This window comes from Sus scrofa, chromosome 13, assembly GCF_000003025.6.
Source record: "Sus scrofa isolate TJ Tabasco breed Duroc chromosome 13, Sscrofa11.1, whole genome shotgun sequence".
In the NCBI taxonomy this organism is placed as follows: Eukaryota; Metazoa; Chordata; class Mammalia; order Artiodactyla; family Suidae; genus Sus; species Sus scrofa.
Genome location: NC_010455.5, coordinates 75,026,891 through 75,050,332, shown reverse-complemented (window position 1 = coordinate 75,050,332; position 23,442 = coordinate 75,026,891). Strand labels below are relative to the sequence as shown.

The following is a 23,442-nucleotide window of genomic DNA, read 5'->3' as shown; positions in this document are numbered from 1 at the left end:
GAGATTTCTTTTCTTCCCTCCCTCCCTTCCTTTCTTCTTTCTCTTTTTCTTTTTTCTGTTTTGGGGTTCTGGGTTTTTTTAATTAATATATAGTTTGATTTTCAGTGTGCCATTTTCTACTGTGCAGGATAGTGACCCAGTCTCATATATATATATATATTCTTTTTCTCACACTGTCTGCCATCATGTTCTATCCCAAGACACTGCATATAGTTCCTTGTGCTATATAGCAGACCACATTGCTTATCCATTCTAAATATGATAGTTTGCATCTACCAATCCCAAACTCCCCATCCATCCCACTCCCTCTCCTCTCCTCCTTGGCAACCACAACCTCCTTGTTCTCCATGTCTGTGAGTCTGTTTCTGTTTTGAAAATGGGTTCATTTGTGCCATAATTTAAATTCCACTTAGAAGTGATATCATATGGTATTTTTCTTTCTCTTTCTGACTTCACTTAGTATGAGAATCTCTAGTTGCATCCATGTTGCTGCAAATGGCATTATTTTGTTCATTTTTTGTCTGAGTAGTTTTCCATTGAATGTGTGTACCACATCTTCTTAATCCATTCATTGTCAATGGACATTTAGGTTGTGTCCTTGTCTTGGCTACTGTGAACAGTGCTGCAATGAACATAGGGGTGCATATCTTTTTTGAATTATAGTTTTGTCCAGATATATCCCTAGGGGTGGGTTTGCTGGATCATGTGATAGTTCTATATTTCGTTTTCTGAGGTATCTCTGTACTGTTTTCCATAGTGGTTGTACCAGTTTATATTCCCACCAACACTGCGGAGGATTCCCTTTTCTCCACACCCTCTCCAGCATTTGTTATTCGTAGACTTGTTAATGATGGCCATTCTGATGGGGTGAGGTGGTACATCATTGTAGTTTTGATTCTTTCAGGAATTTTTAATCTCTCAGCTCCTCCATGAGCCCCTGTTCCTTTAGTGGCTTTGGGTACTTCAGCTCCCTCTCCTCCCTGCCTGCTGCCCCAGGGAAGAGCCTGTTGCAGAAGTCTTTCTACCTTCTCCCCAACCCTTTCCCCAAGGTATAGGATGCTGTATGTCACCACAGAGGGAGCTCCCTGTGGGCCCTGCAGAGCCTTGCTTCCCAGGAGGCAGGAACTTTCCATGTCTCTTGGAAAAGGAGGATGCCATGTACTCCCTGATTTCATCATCTGCCTACTAGCTCCAGGTTGCTCCACTTTTCACTCTGTGGTCCTCTAAGCAGTTCCCAGCCAGTCCTTTTTGTGGCCTCAGAGCCTCAGAGCAGATCCTCCTGGTGTAGAAGCCCCCACTTCTCACCTTCATGTGAATTTAAGGGAAGATTTAAAGCAATTGGAAAACACTTTAAGATTTAATTTCTTACTAGCCATGTGCTTCTGTAGCCCCAGGGAGATTAGTAAAATGGCTGGTGGAAACCAAAAAAAAAAAGATTTAATTTCTATCAGAAGCATAAAGGGCAGTTTCCAGGTAAATTTATAGGAGATCTTGGGAGTGTTACTGCTTATCCCAGAGAGATTCAGAAGAGCAGTGGTGCTGTTCTGACACCAGCAAGTGTACTGAAATTCAGTCCTGGTGCCACCTACCCTGAGCTGGTGTCAGATTGCTCAGGTTTAAGGGCACAGTCCCCAGTGAGACTGCCGCCCACTTCAGGCATCAGCTGTGAGTGGGGTCCCCAGGGATACCTGCATTTCTGGGGGTTCTGTTGGCTAAAAAAAATATCTGCACAACTTAAAAGTTGAGAATTAAGTTTCTTTTCTTTTTTTCCTTTTTTTTTTTTTTTTGCTTTTTAGGGCTGCACCTGTGGCATATGGAGGTTCCCAGGCTAGGGGTCCAATCCGAGCTACAGTCACCGCCTACACCACAGCCACAGCAACATGGGACCTGAGCCACAGATCACTGAAGGGCTGAGAGCAACTCAGGCAGCCCTTCAGCAATGCCAGATCTGAGCTGCATCTGCGACCTACACCACAGCTCACGGAAATGCCAGATCCTTAACCCACTGAGCAAGGTCAGGGATCGAACCCAAAACCTCATGGTTCCTAGTCAGATTCATTTCTGCTGTGCCTTGATGAGAACTCCCTAGAGTTAAGTTTCATTTGGGGCAAAATGAGGACTTATACCAAAGAGGTGCAGCATCTCATGTAACCCTGGGAAAACTGCTCCAAGGAAGCAAGGAGGGATATATAGGAATTTTGACACAAAGGGCAGTTAGTAGGAACAAAAGATGACTGTTAATAAAAGAAAATCAGATACCTTAAGTTAAGGAATTTAGTTCTTTTCTATGGGAAGATGGGAAGGTCTGGACTCACCCAAATCATTCCTTTGATATGCATCTCTGCTGTCTGGGGCCAGTATCCTGTGTTTTCACAGCCTGAGTTGCCTCAGGGCTCACCTTCGGGAGTGGCTGCCTTCTGATGGAGGCTAGATGGCAGGTATTCTTTCTTTCTTGAGTTTCCGCAGGGCTCACCCGCTCACCCTTGCCAGTGGCTGCAGTCACTGATGACTCTGACATCCTTTGTTAACTGATAAGGCAGGTGATAGTTTATTTCTCAGTTCCCCAGAACCTCCTCAGTTTATTCAGGTTCCATAGTTCACCAGAATAACTCACAGAACTCAGGCAAGCACCCTGCTTACAATTACAGCTTTACTATGAAAGGTACAGATCAGGAGCAGCCCAAGGAAGAGACATGAAGGGCGAGGCCTGGGAGGGCCTGGAGCCGAGCTGCCTTCTCCCTGTGGAGTCAGGGTACCTCGCCCTCCTGGTACATGGATGTGACCGCCAGCCAGCAAGCTCCATAACATTTGGTCTGGTTGGGGTTTCATGGCTTAGGCACTATTGCCTGAACACCAGCAACGGATTGAACTCGATGTCCACCCTCCCTTCCTTCCGGGCAGCGGTGCTGGCTCAGAGCCCCTGCCTCTCATCACAGGGTTGGTCTTGGGGACACAGCTCCACCCTGAGGAGGCCAACCAGGAGCCCCCTCATTCGCATAAGCTCAGGCGTGATCAAGGCGCTTAGGAATAACAAAGGCACTACTTTCATGCTCACCCAGGAACCAAGGAGGAGTCAAATTATTATACAACAGTGATGATGGTTTTTTTTTTTTTTTTTCAATCTGGTATTCTGAAAATTGCTTCAGCTATCACAGCTACCTGCTACCTCTTTCCACTTTTAAGCATTTCCTATGTGCCTGGCACTTTTATCATCTTATTTAACTCTTACTACTGCCCTTTGAAATCTTTGACGTTGTTATACCTGTTTTAAAATGCCGAGGCCCAGGGAGTTCCCGTCGTGGCTCAGTGGTTAATGAATCCAACTAGGAACCATGAGGTTGTGGGTTCGATCCCTGGCCTTGCTCAATGGGTTAGGGATCTTGCGTTGCCGTGAGCTGTAGTGTAGGTTGCAGACGTGGCTCAGATCCCACGTTGCTGTGGCTCTGGTGTATGCCGGCAGCTCCAGCTCTGATTAGATCCCTAGCCTGGGAACCTTCATATGCCGCGAGAAGCAGCCCTAGAAAAGGCAAAAAGACAAAAAAAAAAAAAGAAAAAAGAAAAAAATGCTGAGGTCCAGAGGAGGGGAGACCACCTCAAAATGACACAGCTTAACAGTACCCCCTCTGAGATTAAAATCCAGTTCACCAATTCTGGGTTAAAAATGGAGCATCTAGGAGTTCCCGTAGTGGTGCAGTGATTAACAAATCCGACTAGCAACCATGAGGTTGCAGGTTCAATCCCTGGCCTTGCTCAGTGGGTTAAGGATCCGGCGTTACTGTGAGCTGTGGTGTAGGTCGCAGACGCGGCTCGGATCCCGCATTGCTGTGGCTCTGGTGTAGGCTGGTGGCTATAGCTCAAATTGGACCCCTAGTCTGGGACCCTCCATATGCCGCGGGAGCAGCCTTAGAAAAGGCAAAAAGACAAAAAAAAAAAAGAAAGAAAAAAAATGGAGCATCTAAATTTGCCCCAAACACGCTGTGTCAGATGTTCCTTCTAGCTAGAAGACGATTGCCCTCTCCTTAAAAAGGCTGGGGCATTACTGAGGCTTCCAGGCTGGAAAAGGACCTTTCCCAGAAGAGCCCTATTGGCAGGCCCTGCTCCGCCCAGGCAGTGACCAGCTACCCTACCATGTCCAGCCTCCAGTTCCTTTCGTCTGAGAATTGGGCAGAGACAGAACGGAGAACTCTCAGGCTCTGGTGTTTTGCTTTCTCTGCCGGGGTTATGTGTCTCCAGCAGCCTGGAGCAGAAGGGATTCTAAGCCAAGCCCAGCTGGCCTAGTACCCCTCTGAGCCTCCCAGGGCTGTGGCAGAGACATGGTGGGACAGTGTAGCACACTCCCTGCTGGGCTTGTGCTAACAAATGTTCCTTTATCCCCCTTCCTCCCCTCCCAGATGCTCTGAGATGCTGTAGTAGGCATTTCTGCCACTGTCAGGCCCCAAGGGACTTGCACAGGGTTAGGTCAGAAGCCAAACTCTGCAGTTTGGGAAATTAGCAGCATTTATGGGATTCCCAAGAGACTTCCTGGCTCTCTTAGACATCCCAGTGGTTTTCAGATGGGGGTATTCCTGCCCCTTAGAGGACATTTGCACATGTGTACGGGAGTCCAGGCTTGTCACAATGACTGGGGATCCTGCTGGCATGTACCCAGCGAGGTCCAGGAATGCTAAACATCCCATGAGGAGCTGGACAGTGAGGCACAGGTTATGAAGAATAGTCCCGCCTGTGAGAGACATGAGGAATGAACCATTTACTTCCCCTGCCCCCTGGTTCCTTGGAAAGCCACCTCCCTCACCAGTCCTCAGGCCAGACATAAAGGAGCATGCCTCCATCCCGACCTGTGACCAATGGCAAGGGAGTATTTCCAGGCAAATGTGGGCCATGTGACAGGAGCATCTTGTAATGTACACACTTGTTCTGATTGTTCATCTGTGGCTCTTGCAGCACTTGGGCTCCTGTGGGTCAAAGAAGACCTGGATGGGGGTGGTAAGAGGTCATGGGGCAGGGGGAGGCCTCCTCCTTGGTGCCTGGTGGGAGCTCCTGTGCAGCCCCCACCCACTTGTGTAGACTCGGCCACCCTGACTCAGGGTCCCTCTCTGGAGGTCCCGCCTCCCGCTTCTGTTACTATAGCTCATCTTTTTCTCTGAGCTTGTTTTGTTTCATTATCTGTTTTGTCATATGAGATATGTTAAAGGAGCCCAGCTCGGTTTACAGCTGAACTGCTCTCTTCTTCTTTCACAGTCGGGAAGACGTCTCTGATCACACGGTTCATGTATGACAGCTTCGACAACACGTACCAGGTGAGCTCCAGGGTCCCTGCCCCCTAACCAAGCCCCATGGTGTCTGTAGCCTTGCCAGCTGCCAGGAGACCATGCCAGCCACTCTCCTGGGCTTGCTGGTGCTGAGATGAGGGTGGGACTTTCCCGGGGCCCAGGGCATCTGTCTTGCCTCAGAGGAGCTTCCCCTCTGTGCACTGGTCCCAACTCAGTAAGGACCTTGGGCCCTTCTGAAGATCCAGACCTTGGCAAGGAAATGTTTCCAGTAGAGAAAGGCCACCTTCAGTCTGTTCTCTTGTCCTTCGTGGGCAGGTCTAAACCATTATGGTGTTTGCTTACTTGGGGATCATGATATGGAGAAGGATGGGTAAGACGCAAAACGAAGGACATGAAAGAGCAGAAGATCATGGCTGTTTACTGGCCCTTCATGTGTGCATACACACACACACACACAAATACAGTATATACACATACACACACACACAAATACACACACATACACACTACACACAATACACACATATGCACACAATATACGTGTGAGCATACGCATGCATGCACACACACACAGATACCCATAAACACACATCCACACACACACACACACACAAATAGACACAGTATACATGCATACACACAATACATACACATACGTACAACATACACTTACATATACACACTTATGCACATACACACAGTACACATATGCACACAGTGCACGCATGTGTCAACACAATGCACACACACACACACACACACACACACACACACACGGTTGCTGGGCATTTCCTTCCCTGGAGGGGCTGGTGTGACAGGCCTGCACTGCTCAATGTGGGCAGGAGGCTGAATGGGATGGCCTGTGTGGCTTCTGGCTCTTGAGGGGGGTCTGGAGTCAAACGGAGGTGGGGTCAGTAACATTTCACTTTCCTGGCACCACTGTTGTGGGGAGGCTTGTGCAAATAAAGTGAATTTCCCCTGCAACTACAGCTGTTAACGCAGCTGTAGAGTTGTCAATATTAAGTTTTATTAACACCAAGCTTAATCATTTCAACTATTTTTTAAGAAAAAATATATTGTTTTCTTCCTTAAGGCAGAGACAAAGAATAATGCATATTTCTGAGCCAGTGGGTTCTGTAAGATACTAGTGCAAGGAGATGTTAATATGTGTTATTTGAGAAAAAAATAGATTGAGAGAACATGGTGAGCAAAAACAAATCGACTTTTCTCCTGCAGGACTTCTCAGGGCTTTTACTATATCAATGTATGGTTTTGATTTTCTGAAAAAGAGGTGTGGCATGCAGGATCTCCTAGATGTATTTGGTCATGGAATCCTTTTGTCATCGAGTCCACAAAGGACAACTATTTATAGAACACACTGGGGACAGCTGTGCCAAGAGGTCCTCCACCTTCCTGAACTTGTGGAGCATGCAGAGCACGACTCACTGCACACTGCAGTTCTGTGTCCACCCTTCAGTCTGTCTGTCTCCCTCTGGACCAGTTAGCATCTTTGTCCCAAATACAGCCCCCTTCTCTGCCTCCTTCTAAATCCCTGTTTTTCCTCTGCTGTTGTCTGAAATGCCAGATAGCTTGGTGGACTTGGTAAGGACTGACTGAAGGGTAAGAACATGGGACCGCCAGTGATGTGCAGAGACCTGGGCGTCGGCTTTGGGATGCTTCTCTCAGCCGACTTTGTCTTGGTTGAGTTTCTCCAGGCCAGGGCTTTGTACCATGGTGGGTTTGCCAGACGCCTCTCTTCCCCAAAAGGCGAATCCTACTGCTTTGCTTTGCATTTGGGTCACGGCTCTAACAGATTGCGGTTTTCAAGTCTGACTTGGTGTTCGCTTATTTGTGTGTGTGTGTGTGTGTGTGTGTGAGATACTGTTTTGATTATTTGATTTTTTTTCGTATTAAGTTATTTATAATACTTCCTGTTGATATCCCATTGATAATAGTGTCACTCTTGGCTGGTTGGTGCTCTTGACAGGTGGCCTTAGGGCCTTTGCAGTGATCCTCAGTGACGTGGATCAATGCCTCAATTCCTCCCCATATTGTTTGAGTTCCTCAAAAATCTCAGCCCACCTCCATCTCCAGTGTCACCTCCCAGGCTTTGGCTCATGGTGTCTCCTCTGCTGAAATGTCCTTCCTGCTGCTCTGCTCTGCTGCAAAATGTTCCTCTGACTCATCAAGGCTAAGAGCACATGATCGTGTGTGGCTGGGGCCCTCCCTCTGTTCTGCACCCCTCCACACCCCCTCTCCCCCGTGTTGTCCTCTGGGCTCCTTTGGCCTTCCAGCTCATAGGAACTCCTCCTGCCCTGGCTCCTGGATGGACTCTGGGCTTGGCTGAGGCCAGAACCCCTCGGATTTGTGGGCCCAGCTCAGGACCTGCCCACAGCTGGTGTCAGGGCCTGATGGCACCAGAGTGGCTTCGAGAAACACTATCTGCCTTGGTTTTCAGACCCCATCAGACTAAGTGGCCACAGTGGCCCAATGTCAGTGTCATGGCAGGAAGTGGGGAAAGCCCAGAAGGAAGCAAGTACCCTCCCCACTGCAGGCTTTTTCTGACTTTTTTTTTGGCTACAGGTAGAGTTTCTTTCTCAGTACCTTCTAAAATGGTAATTGGACTGGGAGGCTGGGGCTCCAATTCTGTGCACACACAGGCTCATCTTAATGAATTCTCTGGAGATGGAGAGGGGGAGTATTTTTTTTTCTTGACATGGTGGCAGAGATATTTGGAAAGTAGACAAGATCCCCGAGTGCTCTGGGGGATATTCCCAGCTGTCCCCTTGCACAGTGACCACTCCCCCACCCCGCCCCCCTGCTCGCAGTGCCTGCTTATCAGCCAGTATAGCCCAACAAGGCTGCCCCACCTGTTTGAAACCTTGCAGTAGAGCCAGAATGAGAGGTTACTAAGCCTGCAGGTGGTGGCTGGGGGTAAGGGGAGGATTTGGGAACAGCAGTCTTCTGGAAGTTTCTCACCAGGTCCCCCCATCTTGGCTGCACGTTAGCATTACCTATTTGGGGGGTGGCTCAGGCGTTAGCATGTTTTAAATCTCAGAGATGATTGAGATGAACTCAGCCAACGCTGGAGCCTCCAGCCAGTCCCTGGACCGCTCACCACAGCACAAATTAGGAAAGCAGCCTAGTGGGTCCCTTCCTGCTGGGGCTCACCCAGCTGCAACTGCCAATGCCCTGGGCTCTCCATGGGACATATGGCACCTCCGGAAAGGGGACAGCATGACTATGTCCACTGTGTCCCAACTGAGGGGCTGCCTGAGTTGCTCTCAGCCCTTCAGTGATCTGGCAGCTGCCCTGAGGTGTTCCTCACTCACCCATGAGTCGTTATTAGCTTCCTGGGGCTGCTGTAGCTAATTGCCACAAACCAAGTGGATTAAAACAACAGAAATTTATTCTCTCACAATTCCAGAAGCCAGGAGTCTGGAGTCAGCAGAGTCCTGTGCCCTCTGAAGGCCAGGAGAGAATCCTTCCTGCCACTTCCAGCTTTTGGCGGTCCCCGCCAATCTTGCCTCCCTCTGTGCATGTCCTTCTCTCTGCGCCTGTGTGCCCCCTCCTCTTCTGATAAAGACACCAGTCACTGGATTTAGGGGCCCCCCTCAATACTGGATGATTTTCTATCTTGAGACCCTTAACTAATTACATCTGCAAACACCTTCTTTCCAAACCAGGTCACATCCTGAGGTTCAGCTCAAACAGTTTGGGGTCAGAGGAGGACACTTTTCCACCCACTGCAGTGTCCCAGCACCTCCCAGTGTGATCCCATTGGGTCTGAGCCTCAGTATGGTCTGCCCCACATGCCCCTAGCATGGACCCTCCAAGCTCTAGACCCTTCAGGCCTATCACATGCTGCTGGGCCAGCATCCCACCTGGGGAAGCTGTTTCCCCAGGAGCCTATCTGGGCAGCAGTCCTTTTTGTTCTTACAGAGTTTTTCAAAATGATCAGTAAATAGATCCTGGGGTCTGGTCATTGACTCTACGGAGCTGCCCATCTTACTGCTCAGCCCACCACCCCCGCCCCCAAACCAGCACCTGTCACCCCATTGATTCAAACCTGCAGTAGGATTAGCCTTTCACGGGCACTGAGCTTCAACTGGGCCACACACCACTGCATCCCAGGTGCTCAGGGAGGGGGCCTTTGTGATGGATCATGGTGTGTGAGGGCTGTGCTCAGTCTATGTGTGGTTGAATGCCTTGAAGTCTCTTTTAGCAAGTTCTGCTCATGTTTGTCCAGCCAGACTCAGACAGGCGGTCTGGAGGTTGCCAGGCTTGGGGCCCCACACATAAAGTGCCCCCTTCTCACCTTTGCTGGTGGGCCTGAAGTGGGGTGCAGTGAGGGAAAATGACCTGGGGACGGGTCAAGCCAGAATGTCTTCCTTTAACACCCACCCTCACACTCATGAATGCTGCTCTCTGGTCGCCTCCCTTGCTAGGGCCAGGGAACAGGAAAGGAGTGGGACTTCAGGGGTAGGATGATGATGGTCCTGAGCATCCTTCTGTCAGTGGGTCACTGTAAGGAGAGGACTGAGCCTGCACAGATCCCACAGCATCAGGGAGACACCAGGAAGAGGCTTCCATCTGGTGGGTGGGGTGGTGCCCAGGGTACAGCCAGTTAGATGAGAGTGGACGGGTCAATGCACAGGGTCCAATGAAGATGACTTTTATTTATTTTATTATTACTATTTTTTGTCTTTTTTTGCCTTTTCTAGGGCCGCTCCCATGGCATATGGAGGTTCCCAGGCTAGGGGTCTAATCAGAGCTAGCCACCAGCCCACACCACAGCCATAGCAATGCGGGATCCGAGCCGCATCTGCAAACTACACCACAGGTCACGGCAATGCCAGATCCTTAACCCACTGAGCAAGGCCAGGGATCAAACCAGCAACCTCATGGTTCCTAGTCAGATTTGTTAACCACTGAGCCACGATGGAAACTCCTGAGCCACAACAGGAACTCCAACAAAAATGGCTTTTGTGGCCACAGTATGGAGCATTGTTCAGCAAGAGGCAGGAGACTCAGAGGAGCCAAACTGCTTTCTGCAAGAGCACTAGGCAAGGCAGCTGGGCCCTTGGCCCTGGGGCACAAGGCATGATATCCATCCCGATGCACATCGTGTTCTGCTGGCACTCAACCCAGCTCAATGTCCCCATGGTGGGGTGGCCAAGCTGAGCTCTGCAACTGGTAGAAGTGAGGGGATGGGCCTCACATGGCTGCCGCCGGGGAGCATGGGCTGCCTCTGGAGAGCTAACATGGAGCCCACAAGGTAACCCACATGGCTGTTGTCACCCAGGTACCTCCTTGCTCCTCCTTCCACCCTCCCATCCTCCCTTAACAAGTGAAGCTCCTGAAGAGTGTTGTGGTCCCTTGAGGGCATGGAGCTTCAGACACGGCAGGAATCAGTGGCTGTTCTAGTGTGTGTAGAAGACTTTCTGGAGGAGAGGGTGGGAACTGAGTAGGAAAGGACAGGGAAGATTTGAGGCAACTGCATTAGAGGGAGGCCCAACTGCCCGCTGATGGAAAAGCCATTGTGGAAGCCCCAGGTGCAGTGACCCAGTGCTGCGCATGTGTGGGGGCAGGGCAGGGGGCGGGCTCTGCCTGTATGAGTGGAGGGTAGCAGTAGCGCCGTGGAGAGACTGGTGGCCCGGCTATATTTTGACTTTCATGGGCCTTGGGCACTTTTGCCTTCATGGGTACTTTGCCCTTTCCTTCATTAAAAAACATTATATATATACAACGATATATAATCTGTATAAATTCTATTTTATAACTGTATTGTTTTAAAGATGACTACAGTGCAGGCTGGATTCATTATTATACATTATCATTATATTCATTTTTTCTTTTGATTTTAAAAGAAATTAAAATTTAAAAACTTAAAAAACATTTTCCTAGACTCCTAAATGTACTGCGGGCACCAGGCTCTGTGCCTGCTGTTCCAGTGGTTATGCGGGCCCAGTTGATGGGGCTGTGGAGGCCCTAGAAGCTTAGAGGGGCTCAGACTCATGTCACAGGAAATGGAGAGCTACTGGGGGGTTCTTAAGGTGGACACCGACGGGATCAAAGACCCCAGAGTTTGCAGGAGACAGGTCTGGAGGCCTGGACTGGGACAGGGACAGCAGTTGCAGAGAGGGCCTGCAGACTTGGATGCAGCCACTTGTGTGGAAGGGCAGGGCTGGGGAGGGAGGAATGTCACCGAGCAGTCCCGCATGGTTGTGTGGGACGTGAGTGAGGGGCCTGGGCCAAGCCTGGGCCTGGGCCTGGGCTCACAGGACAGTGGGAGGGGCGAGTGGATAGAGGAGGTCTGTGAGGTGCAGAAGAGGGAGAGAGGCCTGAGTGGACCCTGGGTTTCCAGATGCCCCAGGAGCGTATCGGTGGCATCAGTATAAAGAAACTGGAAAGTCGAGTGAGAAGCAATGGTGGAACAGCCAAGTGACAGTGTTTTGAAAATGGCTGTCATGTGGGGTGAGCCTGGGAGAGGCTGGCAGAATCTGGCTTCCTGAAGCCCTGTAAGTTTTCCGGGTCAGTCTAGAGAGTAGGTAGAGAGTCAGGAGGAGGGGCCTTTCTCTGTAGAATTCAAGATGCCCTGCATCCCTGTTCTCAGGTGGCTATGGGGTAAGAGCACTGAACCCTAATCCCTAGACCACAGGGTTAGTCTTGATGTAGGTCCCCAATCCTTGTCCCTTTGGAGAAAATCTTCGGCAAAGAGACTGAGAAGTTAGGCAAATGAAGTCTTTATTAAGAGAGAGGAGTTCCCATTGTGGCTCAGTGGTTAACGAACCCGACTAGGATCCATGAGGACTTGGGTTTGATCCCTGGCCTCGCTTAGTGGGTTAAGGATCTGGCATTGCTGTGAGCTGTAGTATAGGTTGCAGATGTGGCTCGGATCCCGAATTGCTGTGACTGTGGTGTAGGCTGGCACCTATAGCTCCAATTCGACCCCTAGCCTGAGAACCTCCATATGTCGCAGGTGTGGCCCTAAAGAGACCTAAATAAATAAATAAATAATAAATAAAATAAAAAAACAGAGAGGAGAGAGAAGACAGGTGCAAAGAAAGCACGATGGCTCTGGGGTGGGGATAGAGAGAGAGAGAGGCAGAGATAGACAGAGAAAGAGAGTGGCACATGCTTTGGAGGTGGTTTATGTCACTTGTTCGGGGGCAGTCCTTTCTGCCTTCCTCTGGCCAATCATCTTGCTCCATCTGGTGTTGAGTCCACATTCAGCTGACTCAAGACCCTCCCCTATGTGCATGTACATCTTTTAGCCAAGGAAGTGTTCTAGCGCAAGGCTCTCTGGGAAGTTGACAGGATGTACCGTGGTCTGGTGTCCCTCCCTCCTCTGATCCCTGAGGACCCTTCTGCGCATGTGTAGTTTGGGAGGTCTCCTTGACCTCAAGAATGAGAAATAGGTGGTTTCTTTATCTTTTATCCAAGCAGCACCTCCTTGCTCCCTGCTGTCATCTTTATCTTGAAATTATCCGTCCACAGGGGACAGATTCTGGTTGCTCAGCCTAAGACCCATCTATCTCCTGCCTCATCCCCAGGTGGTGTTTAGGTAACCACCCAACGCCTGGGGAGACGGGCAGGATCTTCTGCCCCTGTCCAGGTGATCAGAGTGACATTACACACCAAAAAGAAAGAGTTGGCGCACTCTCTTATCTATCAGCTCTTTTTTTCTCCTTGAAAACAGTGTTGCCTGCAGAAGCCCGAGTTCAAATACCTAGTCGGTCACTGACCTGAGAGACTCTGGGCCAGCATCCCAGTTTCTTAGTAGTGCATTTTTTTTTTTTTATTAAGCTGGAAATTATTGGGATGGGATTTAACCCCTACATTACCTAGATCAATGGCCTTAAACTTTAGCAGTAGGAATGTGGTTCATTTGCATTTAAACATAGCCCATGGAGGTCTTAATGTCTTGATGATGGAAAATTATAGGCCAAAAACACTTGATACAAATGTGTGTACACTTAATAAGAGCAAAACAAAATAACAGCAACCCCACAACAAACCAAGTTGCTAATGATGAAGTGAAGCTAACAATTGTGAATATTAACAACTGTTGATGAGGTGTTTTTGTGGGAAATTGTGGGCCTCTCAACACGCGCCTGTCTGCAGAGCTATGGCATTCTGCCAGATAATGCCAGTGCCCCATACTTCTGGCCAAACCTAGATTCCATCCTTGGTTAACACTGGCAACATGAGGATTTTATCCCATCAGTATGCTAGAGTCCCACCTTCTGCAAAACATTTGGTTCCGAGATAAAAATGTGAGGTGACAATCTTCTATAGTGAAATGCCCCTGAATGCCAGGCAGCTTGGCAAGATGACCTTGCCCTCAGAGACCCACTGGAGCACCAGTCATCCGGGTGCTCCTTTTGGACATTGACCTGAGACTGGTCTGAGGGCAGACTTGCTCTAACATCTTTTCTTTCTCTTCCTCCTCTCCCTGTCCTTTTCGCCCTCTCTTTTGTCAAGCATATACAAGTTAGGAATGCATTCAGCCTCTAGTAGAGCAAGCTGACTAACCGCATCTTAAACAAGGAAAGGTTTTGGTTTTGCAGATGCAAGAAGTCATGGTGGGACTCGAGGTGGCCCCGTTATGCGGTGATGCCATCAGGCAGGGCTCAGGGCCCTGCTGTCATTCTGTTCTGTCTTCTTGTTCTATGGGTTCTTATCTTCATGCAGCCTGGCTGTTGCTGCTCCAGGCATCACTTCTGCAGAAAAAGATAGCAAGAGCTTCCCCAGAATCCCCTTCTCCTCCAGAAGACTGCAGCCTATGTCTATTGGCCAGAACTGAGTCACATGATCGCTGATCTCTGCTATCCTCTAGAGAGTCTGGGAAAGCAGAATTTCACTTTTACAGTTTCTGGGCTGGCAAAGGAATGGGAGGTTGCCAATCAGTATTGGGTGTGTCTGATAGCGCCTTCTAGTGTTCATAAGTGAGATGGACCCATCATGCAACTGCTCCAGGTTTAGTAAGCCTTCCTGATTCATTTCTTAGGTTACTCGTAGGATAGCTCTTAGATGCCCTCAAAAGTCCACCCCCCAGAACATCTTTCTCCCTAAGAGCCAAGGAGAGGAACTGTTCATGGATCCATTTGTGACCCTGTGGGAGACCCCTCAGGGAGCTGCAGGCCATACATCCCATAGGTGGGCATCTGTGTGACTTTTGAAAGGATTAACTAATTTTGATGAAACAACCCTCTTTTTAAGGTTGGAAGGTACATGTTGTTTGGTTGATGTTTCAGAGAACAGTCAGGAAATAAAAGAGCAATCAATGAATATTTGTATTGGGTGGTGACTAGCACAGGCCACTCCTCATTGGGAGGAAAGTCTCACAGGTCCGTGTAGACTTTGAGGCTGAGGTGTCTGAAAGAATTCAGGTACCTGCGCTGTGGCTTCCAGAGCCAGCGGCCCCTCCCCTACAGCACTTGGTTGAGCTGCTGTTGAGGACAGACCTGCTCTGCATGTTTTCCAGAGGCTGCTGTCTCTTTCCCCCAGCCACCCGACAGCACCCACTGGCTGGTCTGAATCCCTAAGTTTTGCCAGCCTCATTTGCATGCTAATTTGCATGACTTTACCCCGATACTCTCATCTGTTGGTTGGTGGTACAGAGCTTCATTGTCAAGGGCTTGTCATGCCCAGCTGCTTTCTGCCACTTACGGATGCTTCCCCAGCCACAGGCCAAGGCTAAAAGAAGACATGCATACACTCCTTTTCATGATTTCCTGAGAAGAGAATCTTGAGTCAATATATGCAAATTACCATGCAAATTTCCACCGCAGACTTTATTACTGTGCCTTGTCAGAATGTGGATGCCAAATTACATTTCATAATAAATGCACATAGCAGAGATGATTTCAACAAGTGCCTGAGGAAACATCTCTTTCCTGAGGGATCTGCTGGGCCAATGGCGCCTCCCAAAATGCTGAGGGAGGCCTGTCATGTGCCATCATTCTGCACTGTGTGTCTGAGCCCCTATTAACACTGCTGAACACCACCGTCAGAAGAAGATAAATGTGGGTGCAGCCGTGAAATCTGTCCTTGTTAAGGTTCCTCTTGTTTTGTATAAAATGAAGTACCTGCCATTTGTCATAAGCACTTGGCAATATGGCAATGTTAAGGGAATAAACAAGCATTGCCAGCTTTGAGGTGACCTAATCAGAGCAGGAAGCAGCCCAGCCTCCTCAGAGTGCCATCGGGCAGTATAGGAGGCTCACCCAGCACAGCCCAGGAGGGGAAGGGAGGATTGTGGTGGCTGTGGCTGGCGGGAGAGTCCCCAGAGTTAAGCCTGCTGCTCCTGTTGTCTTGATATCCTCTTTACATCCCTGTGGAATAATTTCCAGTGAGAATAACTTACTGCAGACCTCATAAGAGGAAATAGAGTACAGAGGATGAAGACTGTGGCCAAAACTCCATAGTTCCCTGGGAGTCCACCTCCAGTGGTGGAGCAGCCATTCCTGAAGGCTGGGAGCACATTTATTGGGATGTTTGAATAGGGGTTACAAGTACAAAAGTTCCCAGGACCAAGAAGCTTGGGAAACATTGAGTTACATGAAATTGTTCATGATTCTTCAGTGCAGGACTTCTCAGAGCCTTTACTGTGGTGGTGGACTTTATGGCCCCCCACTATGGGCTTGAATAGGCCGCCTTTCCCAGAAACATTTGATCACAGTTTACTTTCATCCTGTAGCAGGGCTTCCTCATGGGGCTGTGTTCCACGTAACCAGCCTGAGAAACACTGCTTGAGGCTCTCTCTGTGGGGTAGGTGGGTTTCTACAGCTTCTCTTGGAAATCCCTCAATCAGTTGGTCAGTGCTCATTTTGTTTATATAGAATACTCTCATGCAATCTAACTCATTTGATCTAGGAATGCTTGAAGGAAGCTGTGATTATCCCCCTTTTATGTATGTATGTATGTATTGGCCATGGTGTGCAGCAGCTTGAGGTGGAATCTCAGTTCCCAGACCAGAGATTGAACTCAGGCAGCAGCAGTGAAAGCCCTCAGTCCTAATCATCGACCACCAGGGAACTCCCCTGATGATTATCCTTATTTTAGAGATGAGAAGATACGGCCCAGAGAGGCTGTCATTTTCTCAGGACACTCCCAACAGAGTGCTCTTCCAGCTGCTTTCTGCCACTTACGGATGCTTCCCCAGCCACAGGCCAAGGCTAAAAGAAGACACACATACACTCCTTTTCATGATTTCCTGAGAAGAGAATCTTGAGTCAATATATGCAAATTACCATGCAAATTTCCACCACAGACTTTCAGCATTCAGGCTCTGCCAAGGCCCTGGGCACATGACTTCCAGCCAGGTCTATTTGGGTGGGCAGTCTACTTGCTGCACATCACATCCTCTGGGCTGGCCATAGTCTGTCCTTGGAGGCATTGACAGGGAGCCTTGATTTGCTGGCAGAAATATGTCCCCCCCCCCGCCCCCCATGGAGGCTCCTGGTCACTTCAGCGTCTCAGCCTCCTGGCATCCCCAGGGCTGTGGGCGCATCATGGATCTGGGCTTTACCTTCATAGTAGAAATGACTCCCTCCCCACCCCATACCCATACCCATACCCACACCCACACAAACATCTTACACCCAGTCCTACCCACATATGCAAACTTCCACATGCAAATATATAGGTAGTTGCATGCACGAGTGTGTCTCTGCACTTATCATGTGTCTCCTGACATCCACTCACACCCACATTCCTCCCATCAATACACTCACACACTGTGTGACCTGTGCTGACCTTGGAAATGGAGATCAGCACGATTTCTTGGGCCTTTTGTAGGTGAGTGTGGCCTATCTGGGTAGCTCGTTGTTCTTTTTGTCTGGTGTCCCCATATTATCCTTTTGGATAATTTTTTTTTTTTGCTTTTGGTTTTTAGGGCCTCACCTGCGGCACATGGAAGTTCCCAGTTCCTAGGCTAGGGGTCCAATTGGAGCTGCAGCTACTGGCCTACACCACAGCCACAACAACACAGGATCCGAGCCGCATCTGTGACCTACACTACAGCTCACCACAATGCCGGATCCTTAACCCATGGAGCAAGGTCAGAGATCGAACCTGCATCCTCATGGATGCTAGTCAGATTCGTTAACTGCTGAGCCACAACGGGCACTCCCTTTTGGATAAATTCTATTGCTCTGTTTTCAAGTTCATTGTCTGTTTCATCTGTCATCTGCTGCCTGTGGTTAAGCACAGCATTCATTTAAAAATTTCACATATTGTATCATTATGAGCATGTATTTCGTTGTATATTTGAGCATAATTATATGAGCTACTTTAAAAGCTTGACTACTTTCTCTTTTTTTGTAAGTTTTTTTCTTTAAAAAAATTTTTTTATTACTTAATGAATTTATTACATATATAGTTGTACAATGATCATCACAATCCAATTTTATAGGCTTTCCATCTCACAAGCCCACCACATCCCCCACCCCCAAACTGTCTCCTTTGGAAACCATAAGTTTTTCAAAGTCTGTTGGATCAGTATCTGCTCTGCAAAGAAGTTCTATCTGTCCTTTTTTCAGATTTGACATGTCAGTGAAAGCATTTGATGTTGGTATCTCATTGTATGGCTGACTTCACTTAGCATGATAATTTCTAGGTTCATCCATGTTGCTAAAAATGCCCGTGTTTCAGTCCTTTTAATGGCTGAGTAATATTCCATTGTGTATAAGTACCACATCTTCTTGATCCACTCCTCTGTCGATGGACATTTAGGTTGTTTCCATGTCTTGGCTATTGCCAATAGTGCTGCAATGAACATCGAAGTACATGTGTCTTTGTGAGTCATGGTTTTCTCTGGATAGATGCCCAGGAGTGGGATTGCTGGGTCAGATGTTTAGTTTTCTGAGGCATCTCCATACTGTTTTCCACAGTGGTTGCACCAATTTACAATACTACCAACAGTGTAATAGGGTTCCTTTTTCTCCACATCCTCTCCAGCATTTATTGTTTGTAGACTTAAGATTTTTATTTTTTTCTATTAGAGTTTATTTATTTATTTATTCATTTATTTATTTATTTTGCCTTTTCTAGGGCTGCACCCATGGCATATGAAGGTTCCCAGGCTAGGGGTCTAATTGGAGCTGTAGCCGCCAGCCTACGCCAGAGCCACAGCAACGCCAGATCCAAGCCGCGTCTTTGACCTATACCACAGCTCACGGCAATGCCAAATCCTTAACCCACTGAGCAAAGCCAGGGATCAAACCCACAACCTCATGGTTCCTAGTAGGATTCATTAACCACTGAGCCACAACGGGAACTCCGAGAGATGATTTATAATGTGCTGTCAATTTCTGCTGTACAGCAAAGTGACCTAGTCACACATATATATGTACATTCTTTTTCTCACATTCTCCTCCATCATGTTCCATCACAAGTGACTAACTAGATATAATTCCTGTGCTGTACAGCAGAATCTCATTGCTTATCCACTCCAATGCAATAGTTTGCATCTAGTAACCCCAAACTTCCAGTCCATCCCACTCTCTCTCCTTCCCCCTTGGCAACCACAAGTCTGTTCTGCTTGGCTACTTTCAACATCTAGGCCACCTCAGGGTTGGTCTCCATTTACTCCCTTTTTTCTCATATATGACCTTTTACTTCATATGTCTAGTCATTTTGAGTTATATCCTGCACATTGTGATTAAGACTGTGGATTCTGTTTGTTCCTTTGGAAGAATAGTCACTGGACCCTAGTTCTCTTCCCTGTTCTAGACAGCAACTTCAAGTTTTGTTCAGATTTGTTTGTATGTTCTCAGCCTTAGGTAGGCTGCTTGTGGTCTGTTTGGGCCAGAGATTGGGGCAGCATTTACATGTAGAATTTGAGGTGCCCTGTCTGGCTTTCTCATCTTCAGGATGTTCCATACTTTCTGACTGCTAAATAGCCTTACCTAAGCTGCCCTCTCATTTTTCAACCACTAAGACTGTGGGTTTCTTGCTGAATTTTAGCCACCTCTCAGCTCCAGTCAGGGCTGCTCTCGGGTGCGTAAACAGTCATAAAACAGGAGCCTCACCCAGGGCTATTCTCTTCTTCTTCTGCTTCTGCTTCTTCTGTGTGTTCGTCTTCGTCATCTTCTTCTTCTCCCTCGCCTTCTTTTTTCTGTTTCTTGACAGCCCTGTGGCACATGGGGTTCCCAGGCCAAGAATCAGATCCAAGCTGCAGTTACAACCTACCTACGCCATAGCTGTGGCAACGCAAGATCCTTAACCCACTGTGCCAGGGCAGGGATCAAACCTGTGTCCTGGCACTCCAGCGATGCCGCTGATCCTGCTGCTCCATAGTGGGAGCTCCTATTCTCTTCTTTTAAGTATTGACTCCCCTTCAGATTCTGCCCTCTCATGGCCACGTGCCAGTGTCTTCAGATAATTGTTTGTTACATTTTCCTCAGAATTTATAGTTGTAACCTGCAAGTGGGTTGGTCTGATAGGAGCTCTGCCATCACTGAAATCAGAACCTGGGATTTACTCCCCATGCTTCTCCACCACATCCCCATCTTCCTGCTGGAAACTTAGTGTTCACTCAAGGACTGGCCTAGTTGCCCTGCCTTTCCTTAAGAAATCAATCAGAAGCAAGCTCCTCCTCCTCCTAAAGCCCCTCAAACTACACTCATCCTGTCCGTCTGTCAGGGACAATAGTTCTGTGTGCTAATCTTAGCTCCTCCATATGGTTGGAAGTTCAAGGCTGAATCCTGAACTCTGAATAGGTATTAGCCATGTGGAAGAGCATATTCCAGGGGAGGGAAGAGCTCTGTGTAAGGCAGGGGCCAGGGCTTGTCTGGGTCTGTGCCTAACACATCATAGGCACTCAAGAGTAAAGACAAGAATGGGTATTTATTACTTACATCATTTGCCAGAAAGGAGCTGCCCAGGGAAGGCTGTGGCCACCTTCTCCCTGCATTTCTGGCCTGTCTGGGAGAGATGGGCTCCAGCTGGTGGTGGGGTAGAGCCAACTGCTTGTGATCTGTGCCTGGAAAAGTAAATAATCCCAGGGAGCTAGAAAATTTCTGGTAACCAAGGCCATCTTAAAAGTTCTTCTTTCTCTTGTGCCCTTAGAGAGCTGCTGTTGTTAAAATGCAAATGAACTTCCTTTGATGTGCACTCTGCCAAGCTATCATGGCTAATGACCATAGATTCTGACAATAGGGATCCAGACAGGATGTGATCCTCCCTGCACTCAGTGACAGCTTGAGGGCACAGTGACAGCTTCTGAAACGAAGGGCTTTCAGGAAGCAGAGGGAGTACAGCTCAACAGTCAGGGAGACCTGGGTTCCAGTTCTGCTCTGCCACTCCCACCTGTATGACCTCAGCTCTGAGTGAGCCTTGGTTCCTTCATCCCTGATCAGCCCCTTCTGCCCCTTGGGCATCTCCCTGTCCCTCATCCAGGCAAGGAATCTGCCCCTCTTTCTGGGTACCACAACCTCCTCAGACTGATTACTGCATGAGCTCAGTGTCCAGGCAGTTGTTTGCAAACTTGACTGTATATATGAGTTACATGAGGGCTTGTCTGGGTGATTCCCAGATTGATACCCCAGAACTTGTGGTTCTCTCTGTCTGGGCTGAGCTCAGGAAGCTGCAGGTTTAACAGTTCCCTCTATGACTCTGAAGCAAGTGGTCCATGGGTTACATATTAAGAATTATCCAACTACTGGCCAGTGGGAGAGACTGACAAGAATAAGGATCTTTCCAGTTTAGTAGAGAAACCATTAAATGAGGGGCCCCTAGGCCAACCTGAGAACTCAGAAAATGACTTGCAGAGAAGCTAGATCTTCATCCCTGAATAGGTTTTAACCTTGTGGAAGAGTACTAGAAAAGCAGGGAACAGCACTAGAAAAGACACAGAGGACTTCCCATTGTGGCTCAGTGGTAATGAACCCAACTAGTATCCATGAGGACACAGGTTCGATCCCTGGCCTCGCTCAGTGGGTTGATCCAGCATTGCGGTGAGCTGTGGTGGAGGTTGAAGGTGCAGCTCGGATCTGGTGTTGCGGTGGCTGTGGCGTAGGCTGGCAGCTGCAGCTCTAGTTCGACCCCTTGCTTGGGAACCTCCATATGCTGCAGGTGCAGCCCTAAAACAAACCAAAATAAACCAAAACAAAGAAATCCCAAAAAACAAAAACAGAAAAGGCACAGAAGCACAGTGACTTGTGTACATGGAATTCTCACCACAGTATTATTACTAAAGTGTAAAGGCAAGCTGGGCAAGAGAGGAGTGAAGTCAGGGGAAGCGGGGGCAGGCCCCTTGCAAGGCTGAAGTGTTTGGACTGTTTCTTAGGGGAGATATGGTCAGACTAATGTTTAGAAAGAGAACGCTAATGCTGTATGAAAGATTAATTATAAAGGGGAGAACCTGAGGGCAGAGAGACCAGTCAGGAAACTGTTAAGGTTATTCAGGTCAAAGAAGTTGGAGGACTGAGCTGGGGAAGTGCTGGCAGGATAGAGAGAAGCCGACAGATGGCAGAGTTTTATCAACTCAGTGATTCCTTTGCTGTGAGGGAGTGGATGAGAGAGCAGAGGAAGAGGGGGACCTCCAGAGGGCTTCCAGAGGCTTGGGCACCCAGGGATGTGGGGAAAATTGAAGTAAGCCTGGGGGGAGACAGTGGGCCCAGTGTGGGACATGCTATGTCTGGTGTGTCCAGTGTGTCCGTGTCCAGAAGACATGTCTAGTAGGCAGTTGAATACCTGGATCTGGATCCAGTTAAGATCTGTAAGATCTAGTAAGATCTGGATCTGGGTCTAGTAAGAGGACAAGGTCAAGATGGACATGTCTAGTAAGTGGTTGGTAACCTGGATCTGGGGCTTAGGACAGAGGCGACACCTGAGATGTAGGCTTGCCAGCAGTACATCCTTTTTGAAGCTGTGGCAGTAAATGAGGTAGCCTGACACAAAGCAGTAGGAAATGCCAACATTTTCGAGACAGAGAAGGGAAAAGAGGATCCCATAGGAGACAAGTAAGGAACAACAGCTAGGGAGGCAGGGAGAGCCAGGAATAAGTGGTATAACAAAAAGCAAAGGAAAGAAGAGTGTCAAGGAAAAGGATTACTCCACTGGGTCAAGTACATCCAGTTGAATCTGACCACTTGGAGATGAATGGCCATGGCGACCACAGCCAGAGCAGCCTCAGTGGGCAGAGGGCCAGGAGCCAGACTACCTTCACTGAGCAATGGGTGGGAGGAGAGGCAGTGGGGACAGTGGTTTGGGGCCCTTTTCCAAGAAGCATACTGAGTGAAGAGAGGTGAGAGATTGACAGAGAGCTGGAGAGCCACTTGGTAATAGGGAAGAGTTTTTTTTTAAGGGAGCAAGGATTTTGAGAATGTTTTTTGGATTAAAAGAAAGAGTGAGCAGAGAATGAAGGGTTGAAGACAGAAAAAAGATCCTTGATGGCTGATGGCCAGAGCCAAGAGAACCCCAAGGAGAAGCTTGCTTTGACAGGGGAAAGCTCAGATGCTCAGAGCCCAGAGGGATGTGGAATTGTGGCTGGACATATGTAGACAACTTTGCAAATATCTTTGAATCCTGGCTCTGCCATTTCCAGCTATTGATGCTAGGCAAGTAATTTATCATCTCTTATACAGTTGATCCTTCAACACCATGGACTTGAACTGTACCACTTAGATTTGGATTGTTTTCAGTAGGAAATACTCCAGTGATACACCATTTGAAGTTGGTTGAATGGAGGAACCAAAGTGCATACAGAGGACTGACTATAAGTTATGCACAGATTTTCCACTGGGCAGAGGATCAGCGCTCCTAACCTTCATGTTGTTCAGGCATCAACTTTCCTCAGTTTTCTTAGCAGAAACACATGAAAACTAAAGAATGTAACTCACGGCATAACTTATCAGGGTTAAATTAATGCATATAAAGCACGTAGCATAATGTCTGGCAGCTGATAAGTACTCAGATGTTTAGTCATTGACACTGTGGTTATCACCTTTGTTATATTAGAGGGTAAAAGCAAGGGATTGAAGTGGTTTATACCTAATGTAAAGTAAGATTTGAGGCCATCTTCAGAGAGAGAGTTGCATTGAGGATGGAATGGGGGCAAAATAGAGGGGAGAGAGTTCCTTTCGTGGCTCAGAGGTAACAAACCCAACTAGTATCCATGAGGACATGGGTTCAATCCCTGCTCAGTGGATCAGGGATCTGG

At 48.3% G+C, this 23,442-nt stretch overlaps 1 protein-coding gene across 1 annotated transcript in view; it reads left to right on the top strand.

Annotated features, from left to right (window-relative positions):
* Window positions 1–23,442, top strand: part of RAB6B (RAB6B, member RAS oncogene family) — a 63,058-nt gene that overhangs the window by 24,992 nt on the left and 14,624 nt on the right. Inside the window, exon 2 of the mRNA XM_003132428.5 lies at window positions 5,239–5,297. Coding sequence (XP_003132476.1) covers window positions 5,239–5,297 — 59 coding nt within the window. The remainder of the gene's footprint in view (window positions 1–5,238; window positions 5,298–23,442) is intronic.